Source organism: Gallinula chloropus (assembly GCF_964237585.1).
Source record: "Gallinula chloropus genome assembly, chromosome: 1".
NCBI lineage: Eukaryota > Metazoa > Chordata > Aves > Gruiformes > Rallidae > Gallinula > Gallinula chloropus.
Genome location: NC_140085.1, coordinates 17,359,059 through 17,378,895, shown reverse-complemented (window position 1 = coordinate 17,378,895; position 19,837 = coordinate 17,359,059). Strand labels below are relative to the sequence as shown.

At 39.4% G+C, this 19,837-nt stretch overlaps 1 protein-coding gene across 1 annotated transcript in view; it reads right to left on the bottom strand.

Moving 5' to 3' along the window:
• Positions 1-13,907: 13,907 nt before the first annotated feature.
• The window catches only part of IFT56 (intraflagellar transport 56), a gene marked incomplete at both ends in the record, with an annotated part of 48,716 nt that continues 42,786 nt past the window's right edge, over positions 13,908-19,837 (bottom strand). Inside the window, 3 exons of the mRNA XM_084278618.1 lie at positions 13,908-14,019; positions 15,365-15,498; positions 19,035-19,141. Coding sequence (XP_084134744.1) covers positions 13,908-14,019; positions 15,365-15,498; positions 19,035-19,141 — 353 coding nt within the window. The remainder of the gene's footprint in view (positions 14,020-15,364; positions 15,499-19,034; positions 19,142-19,837) is intronic.

Below are 19,837 nucleotides of genomic sequence, written 5' to 3'. Positions count from 1 at the left end.
ATTCAAACTGAGTATCGTTAAGCTCCAGATCTGCAGACCCTGCCAGGAAGATTCTAGTTCTCGTCAAAGTTTCTATGTCATCTGTCATTAAACCTTGTGATAGTACAAGGGTTTTGCCTTTCCTCAGCAAAGGAACAATTTATTGCTTAGCAAACAAAGGTCTTGCATGAAATCATGGGCTCTTCTGCAGCTCTACTGAATCCTTGTTTTCAGATATCAGGTGGGAGACCAGACATTGAAATATGTACAATAGGAAAACAGCAATTTTTCTTTGCAGGTAATACTGCAAATACATGGGACATACTCATGGAGAGGGGTGAAGATAAGCTGTACATTTTAAGAATCCAGCCTAAAACTCAGGTCATTGTCTAACCTCAGCTGGCAACATTGCATCACACAGTTGCTCACTCCCCCCTCTACCCCATCATATGCCATCATATGGCATGGTATATATATCCCTTTGGTCAGTTGGGGTCAGCTGTACCGGCTGTGTCCCCTCCCAAAATCTTGTGCACCCCCAGTCTACTTGCTGGTGAGGTGGGGTGAGGGGCAGAAAATCCTTGGCTCTGTGTAAGCACTGCTCAGCAGTAGGGAAAACATCTCCTTGCTCTCAACACTGTTTCCAGCACAAATCCAAAACACTGCCCCATAACAGCTACTAGGAAGATTAACTCTATCGCAGCCAAAGCCAGCACAACTCAGTTCTGTCTTTCAGTCTCCTAACATGTATTCAGAAGTAATGAATGTGGGACTGGTATACCCCAAAGGAAAGTTAGTTTTGCAAGTATCTCAATTTGGTACTTTAAATTGTCTTGGTTGTAGTGTGGATATAACTGGAAGCATGTTTTTTAAGTAGGAAAACAATAAACTGGATAGGATTAACTCATCTAACCCATGATAGAATTACAGAGAAAACCAGAAGAGGTTCTTGGGAACAGTTTCAGGTAGCCCTTTGTTCTGAGTTATGAGATTGCAGACTTTGATAGTAGAAGCAGCCTTTCACATCTAAGGCTTTTGTAGATATTTACTGGTCAGTTCATACACCCCCTCTTCCTCTCTCTCTTCTGGGAGTTTAACTAGAGAAATAACCCATCATACCTATATGTTATCTGGCCTCTGAGCATCTTGGAGCACATATCTCTCTTAATTAGGCCCAACATTTGTTTATGCAACTAGACAAACAGTAGTTCTGAGTCTTCAAATTTAAAGCAAAGTTACCAGAGACAGCTTGCTCCGGATCTGAGTATCTGAACTAAAGCAGGAAGAAACTTGGCAGCAGATCCAAGCATAGCAGTTACTGGAATATGTTATCACTACATTTGGTTGCAGATCCTGGAAGCACTACGAAAGGCTCCCAAGAAAGACACCAAATCCGCTAGATCTTGAGTTCTCCAGGAATTCAGTTTTGAGTATGCTGGAAGAGTTCCAGGATTCTGACATTTCACAAAGTTTCAAGAGGAGTTAGGTTTGGATTTTTTCATCATTGTTTTTCTGATGATGCCTGTTTTGTTCTTTGGCATTAAGCTCTGTTTCAAATATGGTTTGGAATGGTACAGACAGGTGCTGCGCTTGTCCACTTGGCAGCTGAGTACAAAATAACAAAAAAAAGTTATTAGGTATGTTTTGCCAATTATTTTGCTTTCTCTCAGGATAAGACTATGCTAAAATAATCCAAAATAGAATACAGATTCCTTCCTTGTGTATGTTATCTGAAGGACAATTCATAACAAAAGTGTCCCTTGAAAGAGGCACATTGAGAGTTTTTTAAAAAAACCCTAAACAAACTAACAACTGCCGGAATTTTGGGGTTAATTTGAAGCTGCTTTTAATTCATTGGTGAAAGCTGGTATGAGCAGATCATACAAAGTGGATGCTCAGAACCACAGGTGCTACGGCCACATCAGTGAGTGGAAATTTCTTGACCATCTCACATCAGTGAGTAGAAATTTCAAATCCAGAAAAAGGAGGAGACAGCCCACTAAGCCACCAGAGATGGGGGATCCTCCTGCTCTGCCTGGGGACATCTTCTCCTCTGGGAGACAAACCTCTGGCACTCTCGCTTCCCTTTGGGCTGTTAGTGCTTGCTGTGTTAGAGTCAGAGCTGTGTCCTGTTTCCTTACAGACCAGAGGTAGCTGCTCTTCTGGACCTAATAGATGCTGCTGCTCTGCTTGTATGGCTTCCTCTGACTATGTCTGTCTCCAGGGAGCTTGTTGCAGTTTCAAAGGCTGAACACTTCCATGAGCTGGAGGCTGTTGCCCGAGGACGGGAATGTGGTGGAAAGCGCGTCCTGCTTATATATCAAATTTCCCTACTCAAGCTTAGGTCACATAGGATGGCAGTTTGTCTTCTGCTTAATTTAAGGGGAGCACTGGAACCTCCACTGAGGTAGGAAGTGTATCGATAGCCAGCTTGTGCCTGTGCCAGCTGGATCTCAACCACTCGTAACTCTCTAAAATACTTCTACCAGGTTTGGGCTTTGGGTTTTTTTGGTTGGTTTTGGTGAGAATATCCTCATTTTCCACAGGCTGCTTCATTACTATACCCTGCTGGTATCTTGATGTCTTATGGTCCAACCAAGCACCTTGTTGATCCTCATGGTCCTTTCATGGGAACTGCTGCCACAGCAGCTGCAACTTCCATTGCTGTGTGAGGAGACAATACAGCTGCAGGTAGGGTGGTCTTTGTGTAGCTTTAACCAGAACTGCTGCTGCATCACAAGAATCCACTGGACCAACAACATGCTGGCATTGTTTAGCTTTTATTTACTGAAGCACTCTGAATTAAACTATGCTTTTTTTTTTTTTTTAAATCTTGTCTTCCCTCCCACAGTTCTACTCAGTTGCTTCCTGACAGATCCAGAATCAAGGAATAGCAAAACAACTCTCTCCAAACCAAACACCAATGCCCTACAAGACAGTTTGAAAAAAAGTTTCCACTATCTAGAGGTTCCCCCTTTTTTCTTTTTTTTTTGTTTGTTTTTAATAATTTTAAATTCTTGTAATTAAAAATACTGTTTCCCACAGAACATACCTCTAGCTTTCCCTCATCAGGCACCTGTATGTAGACTGTAGACTGTTACCAGCTGCTCTGCCACATCCTTGAAAAGTCCAAAGTACTCTGTTCAGTGAAGTAAACATTGGTTTGGAAGGGTTGCAGACAGGTAGAGAAATGCCAGATGTTGGGACAAGCAGAAGTGCATTAGCTTCAGGTAATTAGGATGTACTTTGCTAGGGCAGTAACAATACTCATTTATCACCATTTCAAGGCAGAGGAACTGTGCCGATGAACTTTACCCCATGAGTGGGTAGTTCCCTCCTGGGGAACGGATCAAACTTTACTTCTTGGCTAGTGAAAGTTTGAGCCTATGAGACGCTGAACTCATTCCAAGAACTTCAAGAAAAGCTTTAAACAGACTTGATCAAAAGTTGAATGTTTCAAGGACTATGGGAAGTTTTAAGAATAGCATCATTTTTAATGCAGAAGGTAGTTACTGTTCCCATACCTGGAAACACCTTTTACCTTTGGAAAGTGGATTTAGGTGCATCTTTTGTTTGCTTTCTGAAATGAGGAACTGTTTTCCAATACTGTGTCATATGCCAGGACAGCAAAAATGGTGGTGCGGGGTAGCTAGAAGGTAAAATTAGCCTTTGTCTAATAAGCTAGAAACCAGGGGCAAGTCTTCATGTTAGAAAAGTAAATGCATTTACAGGAGCACGTGTGTCATGGCAGTATGAGCTCCTCAACCACAGGTGAGGGTGTTATCTATCATCTGTCCTGTTCGTGTGCAACAAGAACTTCAAAACTGGCACAACGTCTGTGTGACTAGTGATTTTTATGATCTACAGAATTCTTTAGGCAAACAAATGAGATCATTAACTTAAAGGAACCTCAGAGAAAATGGAAAGCTACAAATGTTGTATTTACATGGAACAGCAGATTAGGAAGAAAAAGAGATGAGAGAAAATGGAAAGAAGAACTGCATCTTGGCCAAAGAAGAGCAAGCTTCTCCGTGAAGCTGCTGTCAGGAACAGCTTTCAGTCCTGGAGAGAGGATTGATATTTAGACACAGGTAATTTGTTCCCTCGGATAATGGTAGCAAACTGAATTGTAGCCAACAGCATAAGAACACTTATCTAGTTACATCTTATTTTTACTTAATTGTTAAACATTTTTTCTGCTTCGAATGTGAAGATGGGTGACCCTGGGGGACACCGCTTGTCACCGGCCTCCACCTGGACATACACCCATTGACCACCACCCTTTGCCTGCCTCCTTTCAACCAGGAGAGGAAAAAAAAAAAAAGATAGTTCCTAAGTGGTCCCAGTAAAATTGAAACCATTGATTTACTGGTTAAAATAACCTTCTAGTTAAAGTCTTGGAGTTTTTCCTGTAGGTATAAAAGAATGGTGGATTTAAAGAATAGCAAGCAGGGCTACATCAGAAATAAACACAGGAGAGATGTGGTAGAGGAGCACCCGCTAACACACCATTTTTGTTGTGGTGTTTTTGGTTTGTTTGTGGGGTTTATTTCCCTTTAAAAATACAAATGATACACAGGGAGAAGACTTCAGTTAACCAGTGAAGAAATTCATCTACCTGTCACTTACTGATTGTGACTAACAATGTCACTTAAACCCTACTTAATCCGAGTTTAAAATTGAAGAGGAGCTGCCTTTGGAAATAATGGATTCCCTTAATGGTACCTGTTTTGTGATTCACAGCTGCTCCTCTGACAGTGTGAGAACACCTAGGTATTTACAGAGATTGAGAGGGATTATGTGCTCCGGGTGGTGTGGTGTGTGTCCCTCACTTTTTTCCTCCTTTGCACCGTTTCTTCCCAGATCCTTGCAGTGTGGGATGCTGATGAAAAGCCTGTTGCATCAAACCAGCACCCCGGGGGCAGCCTGGGATTAACCAGCCGCTCTGAAACTTTGGAGTCAGGTTATTGTTTTATCTCTGTCTTCTTGTCTGCCGGGTTTATTCTTCCAATAGTAATTAAAACCACACAAGAACAGATGAGGACTCGATATTTCAAGTAGCTACCCCACCCACCCATAACAGTGAGAAAGATCATCTGTGTAGGGAATCACAGAATCACAGAATGGTGGGGGTTGGAAGGGACCTTGAAAGATCATCTAGTCCAACCCCCCTGCCAGAGCAGGATCACCTAGATTAGGTCACACAAGAACATGTTCAGGCGGGTTTTGAATGTCTCCAGAGAAGGAGACTCCACACCTCTCTGGGCAGCCTGTTCCAGTGCTCGGTCACCCTCACAGTGAAAAAGTTTATGTTCACATGGAACTTCCTGTGCTCCAGGTTGCACCCATTGCCCCTTTTCCTATCGCTGGCCATCACTGAGAAGAGCCTGGCTCCGTCCTCCTGACACTCACCCTTTACATATTTATAGACATTGATGAGATCATCCCACAGTCTCCTGGCTAAAGAGACCCAGCTCCCTTAGCCTCTCCTCGTAAGGAAGGTGTTCCACTTCCTTAATCTTCGTAGTGGTCCTATGCTGGACTCTTTCGAGTAGTTCCCTGTCCTTGAACTGAGGGGCCCAGAACTGGACACAATATTCCAGGTGTGGTCTCACCAGGGCAGAGTAGAGGGGGAGAAGGACCTCTCCTGACCTACTAACCACACCCCTTCTAATACACCCCAGGCCCTGCTTGGCCACAAGGGCACATTGCTGGCTCATGGTCATTCTGCTGTCCACCAGGACCCCCAGGTCCCTCTCACCTATGCTGCTCGAATGGCAATTTCTAGAATAAAAGCAGTAGTGATGCTGTTTAATAGGCAAGAGGGTCTGGAAGTAATTCTCAGCAATACAGAAATTAAGATTTGCTCTTGCTGAGAGTTTCTCTTGTGAGTGCTGATTGAGGACAAGCCAAACACTCATTGCCCATGAAGACAGCCTGTCAGACCACAGGCCAGACTAGCCTTGATCTCTCAACATCATTATTTTCTGTTTTTTTAGTGAAAATACAGCTATTTTAAAAGTTATCAGAAACTTATTTAAGGTATTACTCTGATATATTAAAAATTAGTGTAGTTTCTATTCAGGAAACAACTGCCAAGCAATGTTTACCCTCCCAAAAGGAAGAATTACATATAATACACTTGTCAATTGCTAAGCAACCTTCTAGGAATCACATAGACACACAATGTAGTATTTGGCTGTGGCCTTGGAGAAATTTTATTTATTTTTTTCTCTAGTTTCTCCTTCAGCTTTCAGACTGATTTTACAAAAAAATCCTATTTCCTAACTATTTTCTTTCAATACCTGTCAGCACTTTGGAAACCACTTTTACTTATACAAAGTTCTCCATCTAAGTAAGTGCACATTATCACAGACAGCTGAGGGTGATTGCATAAACAAATTACTACATTTTTAACATCCATACAAGCTTATGATCAGAACAGTCAGAAGCATACTTTGCATGTGCAGTTCAGCATTTTCATACTTCCATGATTTTATTTCCAAGCCAAATTGCCTTCAAAAAGCAAAGCACATATTCATCACCGAGAATTAACTACATACCGAGCTTGCAGATTCAACACAAAGCTGCTTTTGAGTTGCCACAGCATTAAAAATAGCATCTGAAAAATTACTTATGAAAAACTATTTTTCATACATGAATAATTTAAATAGACAAATGGAATTTTATTTAACTCTGTTTTCTTACCACCTCAAGTGGTATTTTGATACAATGTATGAAATGTAAAGATTTTTGATAATATTGTGTAGAAGAGCAACTACTGCAGAGGTGATTTTAAGAAGACACTGTGGTATCTGTCGTTGAATTTAAAGCTAACCATGGCTCTCTAGTTAATCAAGTTTTATATACAAAGTCTCCGTAATTAAGAATGTTGTAGATATTTGCGAAGTGGTTTGTAAGGAATGGATCAAAGGAAATTGGTTGAAGGCACATCTGTAAACTAAAAGGAAAGGATCAAAGGGGATTGCATGAAGAAACATCTGTAAACTTACTGTCCTGGAACACTAAGACCTTGAATGAACAAACTAATTGGGATGTCTACACACACAGAGCCAATTTGGCAGAGAAGACTGAAGTCCAGGTGTCCCTGACCAAACTGTCTTCATTATAATACTGAAAATCACACCCACTGGTCAAGAAGACCCTTGTCCAGGTGAAGACACTTCCTCCATGCAGGCATAGTGACTGAAGAAGATGGCACAGCCAATACTGTAACTACAGATAAATTTCTAGCCCATCATTTTAACTGGGAGTATACTACCTTGCAGCATTTATGTATAAATATAATGAGGAAACTAGCATTGGGTGTGCTTGATTTGTAGAACAAAAGGCGTCATCTCTGTGTCTGTGAGGACTGGCTTGTTGCACACTGGTAACAGAGCTGCTTTTTGGAGAAGTGGATGCTGCAGGTTGGAAATGCTCAGGAAAACAAGCTACCCTTTCTGTGTGACATCTGTTTCAAATGTCATTTTCCCACCCTGTAAAGAATCTCCCCTCACAGTGATAAGTGATCCTACAGTCAGACTTAACTTACAGTCAGCACTTATCTTGAATACCTCCTCGCTCTTTTATTATCTTTAGAGATATGGTTTAGCATAGGACAGGAATGGTTGGACTCAATGATCTTAAAGGTCTTTCCCAACCTTGTGATTCTGTGACTCTGTGATTCTTAGTGTCATACTGATTTCTAGTCCTCAGCACGTTTTACAAATCTGACCAGAACATCTGTGAAGCAGAACAAAGCACGTAATGCTCAGAGGTGGGGTGAGGGGAGGAAGGAATCTGCAGAAACCAGGGGTACTTTGGCAGTCACGTTAGCAGGTAGATGGGAAGGGAAAACACTCAGCAGGGGAAAGTGTGCAGAAATGAAAAACAGATACAGCGATAGTACGTTTGGGACTAACTAGCTAAACTGTGGTAAGTCTTGCAAAGCTTGTCTCAAAAATTACTTTGCTGTGACCTGAAAATAACTCTTCTGCCATTAAATGGTGGAAAAAGCTACCGTTGTTTATCTAAATAAGTAACTTCCCAGTTTGTTCAGTGATGACTAAGTTCAGCACATGTGGCATCATGAACAAGTCAGACAAATCTAAGTCTGAACTTGCAGAATACTGATATTCTGATAACCATCAGTACTGGGAACATTCCAGGTGATTTAAGTTTTGGCTTATCAGTTTTTGTAATTTATTTCTTCCAAAGTTTTCTTAGACACAGCTGTCACACATGGATTGATACTAGAGATACATTTACTTCATGTGATGTGAATTAATTCATCGGCTCTGCAAAGGAAGACCATGTGTTTTCTCATCTAGTGGCTACCCATATAACAGCCTCACCCACTAATGTGAGGCAAGAAAAGGATTGCCAGTAGCTTTAGAGTAGAAGGGCATAATGATCCCATCATGCTTAAGGAGGACAAAATAATCAAAGAAAATTATAGCTGTTATACAATGTAACTGTTAGAATTGAAGCTTCGTTCTCTTCTACATGACACAAACCACCTCAACATTATTATATGTATTCTTAAAAGATGTTATTGTAACTTACAGAATTCTGCCTTGTTGTGTGTGGTTTTTCACAGAACTGACCACATGGAAGTTGCTCACAGTGATCAAAGAACAGATGGTGGAGTCTGAGGCTCATCACTCTTCCCTAGTTAAGGGCCAGCTTAAAGTGTGGTTTGAGGACTCCAAAAAAGCAATGCAATTCCTAGGTGCATGGAAGTGTGATGCAGAGAGAACAGCATAGGAAATATCCTACTTTTCAGACAGATTCAGCTGTACCTTGTAGCATATTTGCTGTCAAAATAACTCAAGTCCCAGGCTCTTAAAGATGTACTTGTAAAAACATTTTAGAGATCATTACTTATTTGACTGCATTCATTATTTTAAACCTTCTCAAAGAATTACTAAGAATAATATAACATGGAGCATTTAAGCACAATACAACATTAAGTTGTCTTTTTGTATGAAGAATATAAATATCATATGTGTCTTCTCAAAAGGCACATCTCTTACTAATGATAGCTTTTTACTTTTTAAATCTATAAATAGAGGCTAGTGCCATTCATCAATTAAGAACGACCTATAAGGAATTTAGGAACTGTCCTTTGCCCAGAGATGTGAAACACCTGCTTCACTTGTTGCTAATGAAAAATTTACGCTCTACAAAGTCAAAAGTAAGCTTTTGGGGTGTGGTGTCTAAATGTGATTACAGGGAAAAAAGAAAGTTGCAAATTCTGCAAGCAATCTTGAATAACTGGACTCCATCAATCTTTCCAGGATGCAGCAAGGGTAAAGAACGAATGGGAGGCATTAGCTTCCATGACATGATCTTTTACAAGCTCTGCCAGATATAACAACATTGCAGTTATACAAACTGTAATATATACATTTCTAATGTCATATACCTAATTTAAAAGAATAGCATAATACAGTATCCATAAGGTATACGTTAAATAAGCTCAGAATGACAAATGATGAGAAGTCATCATCAATAGAATATTTTTGTGGTTTACCTTAATAGAGCCCTGGAAGGATGGAGGAGCCAACATAGCCCTTGATGATCCAGAGACTGATGTAAACCAGGACTAAGAAAAGGCTTCAGAAAACAGGCTAGTAATTAGTGAGGATAAGACAGTAATACAGGGTGATCTGCATAAGCTGGAAAAACTGAGCCCATTTGAAGAAAACATATTTTTTGTAGAGCTAAAGGTAGGCTTGTCTCTTCAGAAGGGTAGACTGCATCCTGGAAAATACCATTCTGGAGAAACCCGAGATGTCATGTCACAGCTGAGAAACAATTTAAGCTCTCCCTGTGATAATGTGGCAGAGAGGGTGAGTGCAGTCTGCGCGCACGTGTAGAACAGTGAGCAGCGATATGGAGGAGCACATTCCAGGGTGAAATTATGCCCAGTGCTTCATGACCACGCTTGTTATGTAAAAATCTGTTGACAAACTGCTTGCCAGTTTTCCAGCCTGGAAAATATCCTTACAAGGGATGCTGTCTGCTCTTTAAGCATACTTAATGAAACCCCCACCAAAATGAAGAATGCTATGCTTTAATGACTAACAACAAAGATGAACATTGGATGAATCAAATATTAGAAAACAAGGCCAAACAAGCTGAATTTAGAATGAAGGTACAATTTCTAAAAGAGAAAATGTGATTAAACCATTTGAATAAATTGCAAAGTAAATCTATGGCTTTTTCATTACCTGCTTTCAAATTCAGTGTCTTAAGGGTTTTTTTGGCAAATATTTTTATGGAAATCCAAGTTATTGGATTCAACACAAAGATTAGCAGATGAAATCTACCAACTTGCAATATGTAGGGTCAGATGAGATTATCAAGCAGCAAATCAAAGAGTTGATTTCAATGGTTACTGGTGACACTTTCATGTGATGATCTGTTTAATCAGTGATCATACGAATAGGTGAAATTGGGAGGAAGTCTGGGAATGAAACTCAAAAAACAGTGACTGGAAATTACTTCTGCACAGAATACAGTGAAGAATTTGCTTAAAGAGTAAACTGATGGGCAAAAGCAGATGGGATCCTCAATTTATGTATAGCTCCCATCTAGTCAAGGTAAAGGTAGCAACACCTATACAAGTAATTGTTTATTTTGTATCTTACTAGCTAATGGTCAAGTTCCTTACTAAACCTTAGACAACTTTCTTATGAAGATCAATAAGCTATCTTCAAGCTGAGGGAACCACCTAAACCTAAATGCCTGCTGCAGCCCACAGAGTTGGAACATGACATGACTTTTCCTTCACAGTGCACTTGCCACCTCCAGTTTAGGTTTAATTACCTCACTCCAGCTGTTATTGTGCTTAGAAGTTATATGCTGGTTTCAAGAATTAATCTAAGCAGGTTGCTGCCATGCTGGATCAGTTCAGATGCTGACCAAAGCGGATGCTATCCGGGAACTCACTTGCAGCAGAGGGAATAAACGTCTTCTCCTGAAGTGTAATTCACTTAGACGTTACTGTCAAAAATGTTGTTCAGGTACGACCAGGCTTAATTAATGGTCATCTTTATTTACTGGGAATGGGGTCAGTGCCCTACTAAAAGCAGTTACATGCTATTCTGGCTTTGGCTTTCTCTACCTGTCACTATTAATGATATGATCACTAGCACAGTACCTTCCCTGTATCCTATTTTTCAGATTCAGATGCTTATTCAGAGTATAAGAGATAACTGTTTTCCATACTCTTCTGTCAAATTCTACTGATGCAGCAATTTCTTTCTTCCTTAGTCTCTCTTTCACTACATTATCTGAACTGTGGCTGTTATCTATTTTATATTCACTTATTCCCAACCCAATAAATGTACTTGTTTCCTTGCCTCTCTGCACATGCATTCTTCATTATCTGCATGATCTGTATAGGTCACTGATGTTTTTCTTCACATCCACCTTCGTTCCCAGCTGTCCTATTTAGAGTACCTTGACTCCTTAAATTCTCACAGTTCAGGGAAACATGGAAATCAGCAGGAGAAGAAGTTTGCTAGCCCAGCCTGAGAAAAAAAAACTTCAGAAATTCTCTCTTAACTTCCCTTTCTGTATTATCTACAGCAACTTCTATTTATACCTTTGTTTTTTGAATATGATCTCAGATTAAAGAACAGAAGATGTTTTTACATTTCTGAGGTAAAATAAACACCACAATTTCAGCACTTTTTCAGTACCTACTTGTATGTTCCATCACCAAAACTCTAAATGCTAGGACAATCTGTAATGTATCTTTTATTTCACTGCTGCTCAAGGCAAAGCCCTGCAGTCCCCTGGTTTTTATGTCTTAAAAGACAAAAGTTTTATTACCAGTCAATAATGTGCACTGTGCTAAAAACCACATCGCTTAACATATCAAATATGACCTTGTGACTGTAGTTAATTGATGCTGTTTTCAAAAATTTCTTCATTGGATACAAAGAAAGAATTTAAAATTAGTCCATAGCTGTGATGCTATCACACTTATTTCAGAAGATTCAACCAACATGTAAAATGGTCTGCAATGGATTTGGATGCTCTTCAGCTCTCCTGCAGGTTTAGCATCAATAAAGGAGCAATTCGATGCATTTAACAACTCCTACAAAGCCACCAATATAACTTTTTGAAGCTTTGCACCAAGACTCATAATTGCATTCCCGATCTGGTTCCAAGTTAATTAAACTGGGTGAAAAAGAAAAATGCCTTTTATAAGTGAAAGGTAGAAAGCTGTTTTCTGATGCTTTCAGTGAAAATACTACTCCTTTCACACCTCTTTTGAATCAGTGTAAAAACTGTCTCTGCCGCTGCTGAAAGGGTCTATTATTGTTGCTAGTATGATGGACAAGTTTTCTAGATGTAAATACACGCAAGTGCAAGCAACCACAACTATCAATGTGCTTCTAGATACCTGAATGATAATACCCACAGTTTGTGTGTAAAGCAGTAAAAGCACTGACATGCTATATGGCAAAAAGGTGTATATGTTCCACATACACCTGGCCTCCTTTTTTCAGTATCACACCACTATAAATCAGCACCAAGGCCATTGGCTGGCCTTTGACTGATTTCTGACCTGACGTTTAACGACCAGTCACAAATCTGCCCTCTTCCACAACAGAACGAATATACACAATTTCAACATCTGCAGTATGAAGCAACACAGACCAACAAGACATTCAACTGTAGATTCAATTAAGTTTTAATCAAACCAGAGACAGTAGAGAACAGTGCTCTGAGTTCCCCCCCCCAAAAAGATAAAAAAATACTTCATAAGTATTTTACAAATTGTATATTTTCCTTTTACAAATAAGATTTAAAAAATTTCGCTGCAAAACATATAATACATTTCTATGCTACAACTGTTGCCTTGTTTCAGAATTATATATTACCTGAACTGTTCTCCTTAGAAAACAGGAGAGTATAAGAAATCCAAAACTATAATAAATATATTGCTAACTAGGGTGGTAAATGTTGGAAAAATATTCAAAACATTCAGTTCTTTTTTCCTGTAGACTGCTAAACTAAATGGATTACTCACATGAATTATATTAACATGACTAGATGTTTTGAGTGTCAGACCTCAAAGCAAGATTGAACAGTAAAGTCAGTCAAATTTCCATGCTCTGAAAAAGATGGTACTGTCATGATTTGCTACCAACCTGGGAAACAAAAAACATCCACTTTGGAGATTGGCATTTTGGGTTGATTAACCCTCACCTTCAGAATTAATGGTAAGAGAGAAAACAATACATATAGGCAAAAATAAAGGATGAAGGTATTAATTACTGAGATGTATCCAGAAAAGGACAGTGCTCAGAATACAGTATATTACCCCTGACAGGTAATATGTATTTATGTATTATTTGATACCTTAGTACTGGTTTTGGTTGTCAATGTCAACCTCTCTACCTGCTACATTCCACCTCTTGCTGAAGTAGATTTGTCTCAGCCGTTTCACAAATGATTCTCCTCCAGAGGTTGTAAGACTTGCTAGGGAAAAAAATCCCCCCCAAAAACCCAAACAACCACCCCCCCCTCCATCAACCCCCCCAAGCACTCCAGTAACTTGTGTTGGGAAATCTGGGGAACATCTGAGGAGTACTTTGACTTGTGGACAATTGGAATTACTACTAAAAGTTACCTGGGAAACTTCGAATGAGAAGCAGAAAAGGTACCAATAAAGCTTTAACGAAAAAAAAAAAACCAAAACCAACCACCCCAAACAAAAAAACTTGATGAACATTTTGCAATCTCACTGTACTATGCTGTTTGTTCCTCAGCTGGGTCAACCTGCTTGATAGTTTAAAGTCCTGCAAGGAAGGAGATACCCAGAATACACAGGAGAAACCAAGACCCACATCTTACAGCCACACATACACAGTAACTGACCCAGTTCATTTTGTGGCACTGGTTTAAACAGGGACTCTGTTCTCCTTGGCCCACTTTTTCATGATGCGCACAATGTATTCTACTTGAGAATTGCCAGTGCTCTTCAGGAGATGCAGCACTTCCCGTAGGGTGTCTCTACAAAGGTGAAAAGCAAAAAATTCAATAAGGGTGAGACCCAACTGATACAATAAGTGACTACCCACATCCAAACATGGTTCCTACCCAGCGAGGTCCATTCACCTGTGGAACAGGAAGAGGTAAAAATGCTCAGTAGGTTAGATCCCAGGGGAAAAAGAGTTTTGGATAAAGTTGCAACAAGGAGAAAAATTAAAAGTAAAAAAAACCTCACCAAAAACCACAGCAAAATGTAATTTATTTGGAGTTTAGCCTGAGCCTGTCTATTTTTATATATACATCATTACTCTTGCAAAGTGGTTCCCCAGTAGATGACAAACTTTTGTCTTTAATGCTGGTCTTCATTACAGCAACACTGAGCTTAATGGTGCCAAAGCACCTTACACATAAATACAAATAACATGGAAATGAATGTTACCAATAGGTTAAACCAGTATGAAGCTGCAGTTTGCAAGGTACTTTACAGCAAGAACCTGTATGCATATTGAAAAACAGGCAAGCTACATGTATATTACTACCTCTACTGTAGTAACTGCTGAAAGGACACTTGAAGGGTGTAGCAGTTAATGAGATTATTCCAGCAGAGAAGGGAATACAAGGAAGGTGTAGAAGCCAAGATACACACCTATCAGTTGTGTAAGAAACAGCAACTTCGGCCAGGGGAGAATGGCCATATGGCATCACAGCAGAATATTCCTGAGGGAACAGTTCTTAAATACAGCCTCACTACTTTCATTCTCCCCTCCAGTGAAACAGACTGAGAGCAAAATTATCAGTAACACAGATCATTTCCTTTAAGCTTTCATCAAGTGAGTCTACTTCTCTGACTTGGATGGTGTCTTCAGAAGGCAAATTTAAGTGAAAGCACAGTCTCATCCACTAGAGATGTTAGAGAAATTGTGTTCTTTCTAGGGTGCTGAGTGTTTCCTTAGTTGTATTCTATGAACCTTAAAATGGCATGGGACAGTTTTCCATTCTTAAGCCATCCATACAAAATGAGATTCTTTTCCCCCAGTTCCAACCCAAACTATTCTATGAATCATAAACATTCTACGTTTATATCTTAGCTCTCTTTCTAGTATAATGACTGATGCATTTTGTATTCCTATGATTCCCAGCACTTGATGATAACTTATTCTCTACCACATATTCTTTAATTGTTGGTGTGGAAGATAGACTTCACAGTGAACATGGCATATGGAACCACTGGCCTAAGTGTCTATTCTCTGAAAGGTCAGTAAAGAATTGGAAGAAGATATGTAGCCCTAAAGCTAAGAATGTGCTTCTAGTATATCTGGAAATAGGAAAAAGCAAAACAGGTTCAGATACAACACAGAATACTTACTTTGCTTCTCGGCCAGCTAAGATCATTTGAAAGACACCCACACAAGCACCTCTCTTGCCTTCCCAGTGTTCAGGATTACTGTCCAGTCTCTCCAGAACATCAAATGCTTTGGCTGAATAGTAAAACTGACGCATCTGCACAGAAAGTGAAACATTCTTGACTGTATGACTGTCTTTCAGAAGGGGACTAAAAATTTTTGAGCTCAGTTTACTAAAATCATCAGCAAGTCATAGAAGCAATGTGCACTTTCCTGTTTTCCCGCAGGCAACAAGTGACACAGAACAGGCACTTTTCAGTTCTATATAGGGAAACAGGTGGTATTAAAGCATTACTGGTCTATCTCTTTGAACATATTATAGACAAACTGCACTGTGAACTTTATTAGTTGGCAACAGTCAGCACTGTTGTTCTGATCACACATAGATAACACTAGCTTAAAGAACTTTTCTTTTATGAGGTCCCCTATCTAGTGTTGCACCAACTACACCAAAGTCCTTCAAAGAATATCAACTTCAAAGTATCCAAACATTTGAAAATGTTGAAATTTGAAAACTTCTCCTTACCTAGAGATCATCACAGAGACATATTTGGATGCCTTTTGGATTTAATTTAGAAATAAATGTTTTCCTTTGCTGTTATGGTACAGTGCAAAATAAGGTTCCCAGAGTCTCTAATTGAAATTTTTCCTGAACATAGGAAAATCTACTTTGTACCCTATTTGTTCTGCCTCACGTTCTCTAAACAGAAAGCTGTTTGGCAACAGTCAGTGCAAAAGGAGTGACCACAGTAACTGTGGCTTTCAAACTCAGCATAATTCGTGTGGACTATATCTATGACTGAGTGTTCTTTCCTTGGGCAAGTCTGAATAGCAATGTTGTTTGTGGCCAGCATCTTCCCAGGAGAGAGCTCAGAACACAGTCTGAGCACAACCTCCCATCCGCTGGTGGCTGGAAGTCTGCATCTGCTAGGAAAAAGGGACAGGCTGTAGGAGTCATGTTTGAAAACTTCAGCCAGAGAAATACAGGTACTACAGAATAATTGCCTTTTCTTCACATAAATAGTGATTTTTAACCACAGGTAACTGGCAAGCACTTAAATGGATAGGAATAAAGTTAGTGAGTATATACAGTACCAGAAATGTCAGCTAAAAAGAAAAAGATGAATACTGATCTCTCCAAAGTGGTATCTGACCTAGTTCCATTAAGCAGATGCTGGTTTAATGTCCTCCTCCTATCTGACATAAAAGCAAGAAATGCTTCACCCTAAGTCACGTGCTGTTCTCTGTAGGGATAAGATGGGTTATTGCAAGAAAAGCAGCAAGAAATTAGCCTGAAGTCCTGCATCTCAGCTTCCTCACTGAACAACTATCAGCACAAAAACAGTGATCAAGCTACACCTCATCTCGGGACACTGTTGAACTTTCTCCATCCATGCCCATTCAGCATTCTGTTGAGTGAAGCCTACTGCAAATGCCTTCTTAAGTTGCAGATATAGTACTGTCTGTGGACCTCCAAAATAATACGTTCAGAAACAACTGGAAAATGCTACATAAACTCAAATAACATGGCCTTGCCATTTAGCAGAAGTGGTACTAACAGTGGTAGCATAGATAGACAAGTTATAACGCTACAGTAATAATTTTTGAAATTAAATTCCTTGGGCTTTGGAGCAGTCATTTATGGCCCTATGCAGACATGTAATTAGGCTGAAAAATTTAGTCCTGTAAGTCCAGTTTTCAAGAGCTCTACATAAATTCAAAGTGTGGAGATGCTTCTCCTCTAGAGTACAGTAAGGTTTTGAAGAGAATTTAGGCAAAGTAGTCAATTGTTTTAGGTGAGACTTAAAATGGTTTAGAGAAAGATTTTACATAAGGTCTGTCTGTCAATTTGCTTTCACAAATTGCAGCTACAGGAACGGCCAGAAGCAGAGCCACTTCCTTGAGCAACAAGACTTTTAGAGTGAGATGGTAGATTGACTACTTGAAAGATGTGCAGCAGAGAATTCCCTTGGTTTTGGAAGAATGCTTTTGAGATCACAGGGTAGATTTTCTGACTTTGTTAGGGTTTTTTTTAGGATTTTGAGAAAAAAAAAGAGCATGTTACAGATACTATGTGGATATTGCTGCTCTTTGGAGAGCTTGGCTGAACTGAGTCCATTAGAACTCAGCTTACCATCTTTCCTCTATGATGCCAAGTTTGGTCACTGTATCTCTAATAAGCATATGATAATAACTGCTAGCTCTTCTGTATTCACTTCCATTTGGCTCCACTGAACCAGCTCCACCAGCTTTACACCTTTGTTCTGCTCTTCTCACGTCTACCTTCTTAAAACATTGAACTACTATATTACACAATTACAAAATTACAATCTGTCTCTATATTTTAATATAATTTAAATTAAATCTAACCCAGTTGCTTCCCAAATAACTTCAGTCCACCTTCTGGCTCTGGCCAATATATTCTGAAAACTGGATGGCTTGTGTCTTATCATGATGGTTTTCCAAAGTACCTTCTTTTCTTCTATCACTTGTTACTCCTCTAGGTCCCAACACAGTGCAGTCATCCTTGTAGATGACAGAGAGGATACAACATCCTATTGTTGCCTACTGAAATCTTGCACAGCAGTACTCTGCATAGGAACATCAATTTTGGTTTCTCCTATAGTGCCACTTACACTCCTGTGAAACTACTTTTCTTTATATGCCTCTACATCCTTCCTGCGGATTAAAGTCTCATGGGTTTGGGTTTTTTTTTGTTTCTTTGCAGGACAGCAAGAAAGCTTGAATCAGAGCTAAGCCTAGCTGTGTACAGGCACACCAACTGAAGAATCAGACGTTAGCAATTCAGGCCTAATTGCTATCAACTTCCCGAGATCTCTTCCCTATTAATGTAGCTTTGTATAAACTAGAATTTGGAGGTGTGCCAGCACTGTATTAGCAAAGAGCTAATACTAAATACAATCTAGAAGCTTAGTATAAGTAAGGTAGCTTATATTGTTATCTGGTTCTAAAATGCCCAAAGCATCCCTAATAAAGTGGACATTGTCTTGTCTAGTTTGACTTTTAAAAATGATAGACAGGCTTAGTCTAACCTTATTTCATGAAGTCTCCTCTAGAGAGGGTTCAAAAGAAGAACTATGATGTGTTAGCAGGGATCCCCACTGTAGGCAGTTAAGCTCATTATTTTTTCTGAATAATTTTATTCCTAATGACTACACATCTTGTCTCTGCCTCCCATGGGCAGGCAGAATAGTAGTTGTGGGAATTCTCTTTCCATTTCCTCGTGATTAACAAAGGAGTGTCTCCCATTGCCACTATAAACTTTAAGGAAAAAAAATAACACTGTCCCAGGATGAGGCTCCTTGCTGAATCTATGCTAAATATTTTTTTCTTAAAAGTTTCTTGTTTCTGCCAACAATGAATCCCTAGTAGGAGAAGAAACTGTTGTCATTGATACCTCAAGCACACAGCAATTTACGGAAGTTTTAATCAGTGGGGTTGTCTACCAAAATACTGACTAGTCCTTACAACTCATCCACACTATTAGACATCCCACTGTTATAAAAGAAAGTTGACTAGTTATGACAGTGATGGAAAGTACCCACTAAATGGCTGTTGGTACAATCACTGAATTAACATGCCATACACCAAATTCTAAAGGAGAAGACTCACTTTGTAGCAATCATTTGCAATGAGCTGCAACAGTTTAAATGAGTCCCCTGACGTCTCCATCTTCAGATAGAGCTTCCAGGCCAACTGTGGTTTCTTATTCATAATATCTGCAATAAAAAAAAAAAGCTGGGATTGCGAAAACAATATGCACACACAATACTCAATGGCAGGTGGAATAGATGTTCCTACATTTCTTTGCTTAATGTAAATGCATGCTTCACTCTGTGAGCATGAGGTTGGGGAGGGAAACTTGTCCTTATCCTCTGCCTTACTAGAGATATGAGCCAATTTGTTAGAGAATACTAATGTCAAGAGGAATAATTATGGCATTTACATCTCAATTTATACTTCACAGATAAAAAAATAAGCAGAAGTTTGATGATTTCAGATGCGATTAAGGAACAGACTAGAAAGCATTAGAGAAGTTATTTTATGTGGGACAATGAAATGTGACAATCCATTTAGATGGTGGGATTCAGGATTATGTGTACTTACACACAGACACATTTTAATTGGCACCAAACTGAGGTCATACGTGGTGCCTACTTCAATCTAAACATTTAATTCCTGTGATACATAATAAACCAAAAATGGGGAATGGGACACAAAGCCCCTCCAAGCATAACAAAACTTGTTATTATGCATTTACCAGAAAAAATGTTTCCAAATTCCTGAGATTTCATGCTGGTTTTAAATTTGCCTATATGACTAGAATTTGTCATTGTCCTTTAAACATAACAGCTGTACACAAAAATAAAAGACTCTGAATCTTCTATCTCAGCTAGTGGAAATTCTACTTGGGT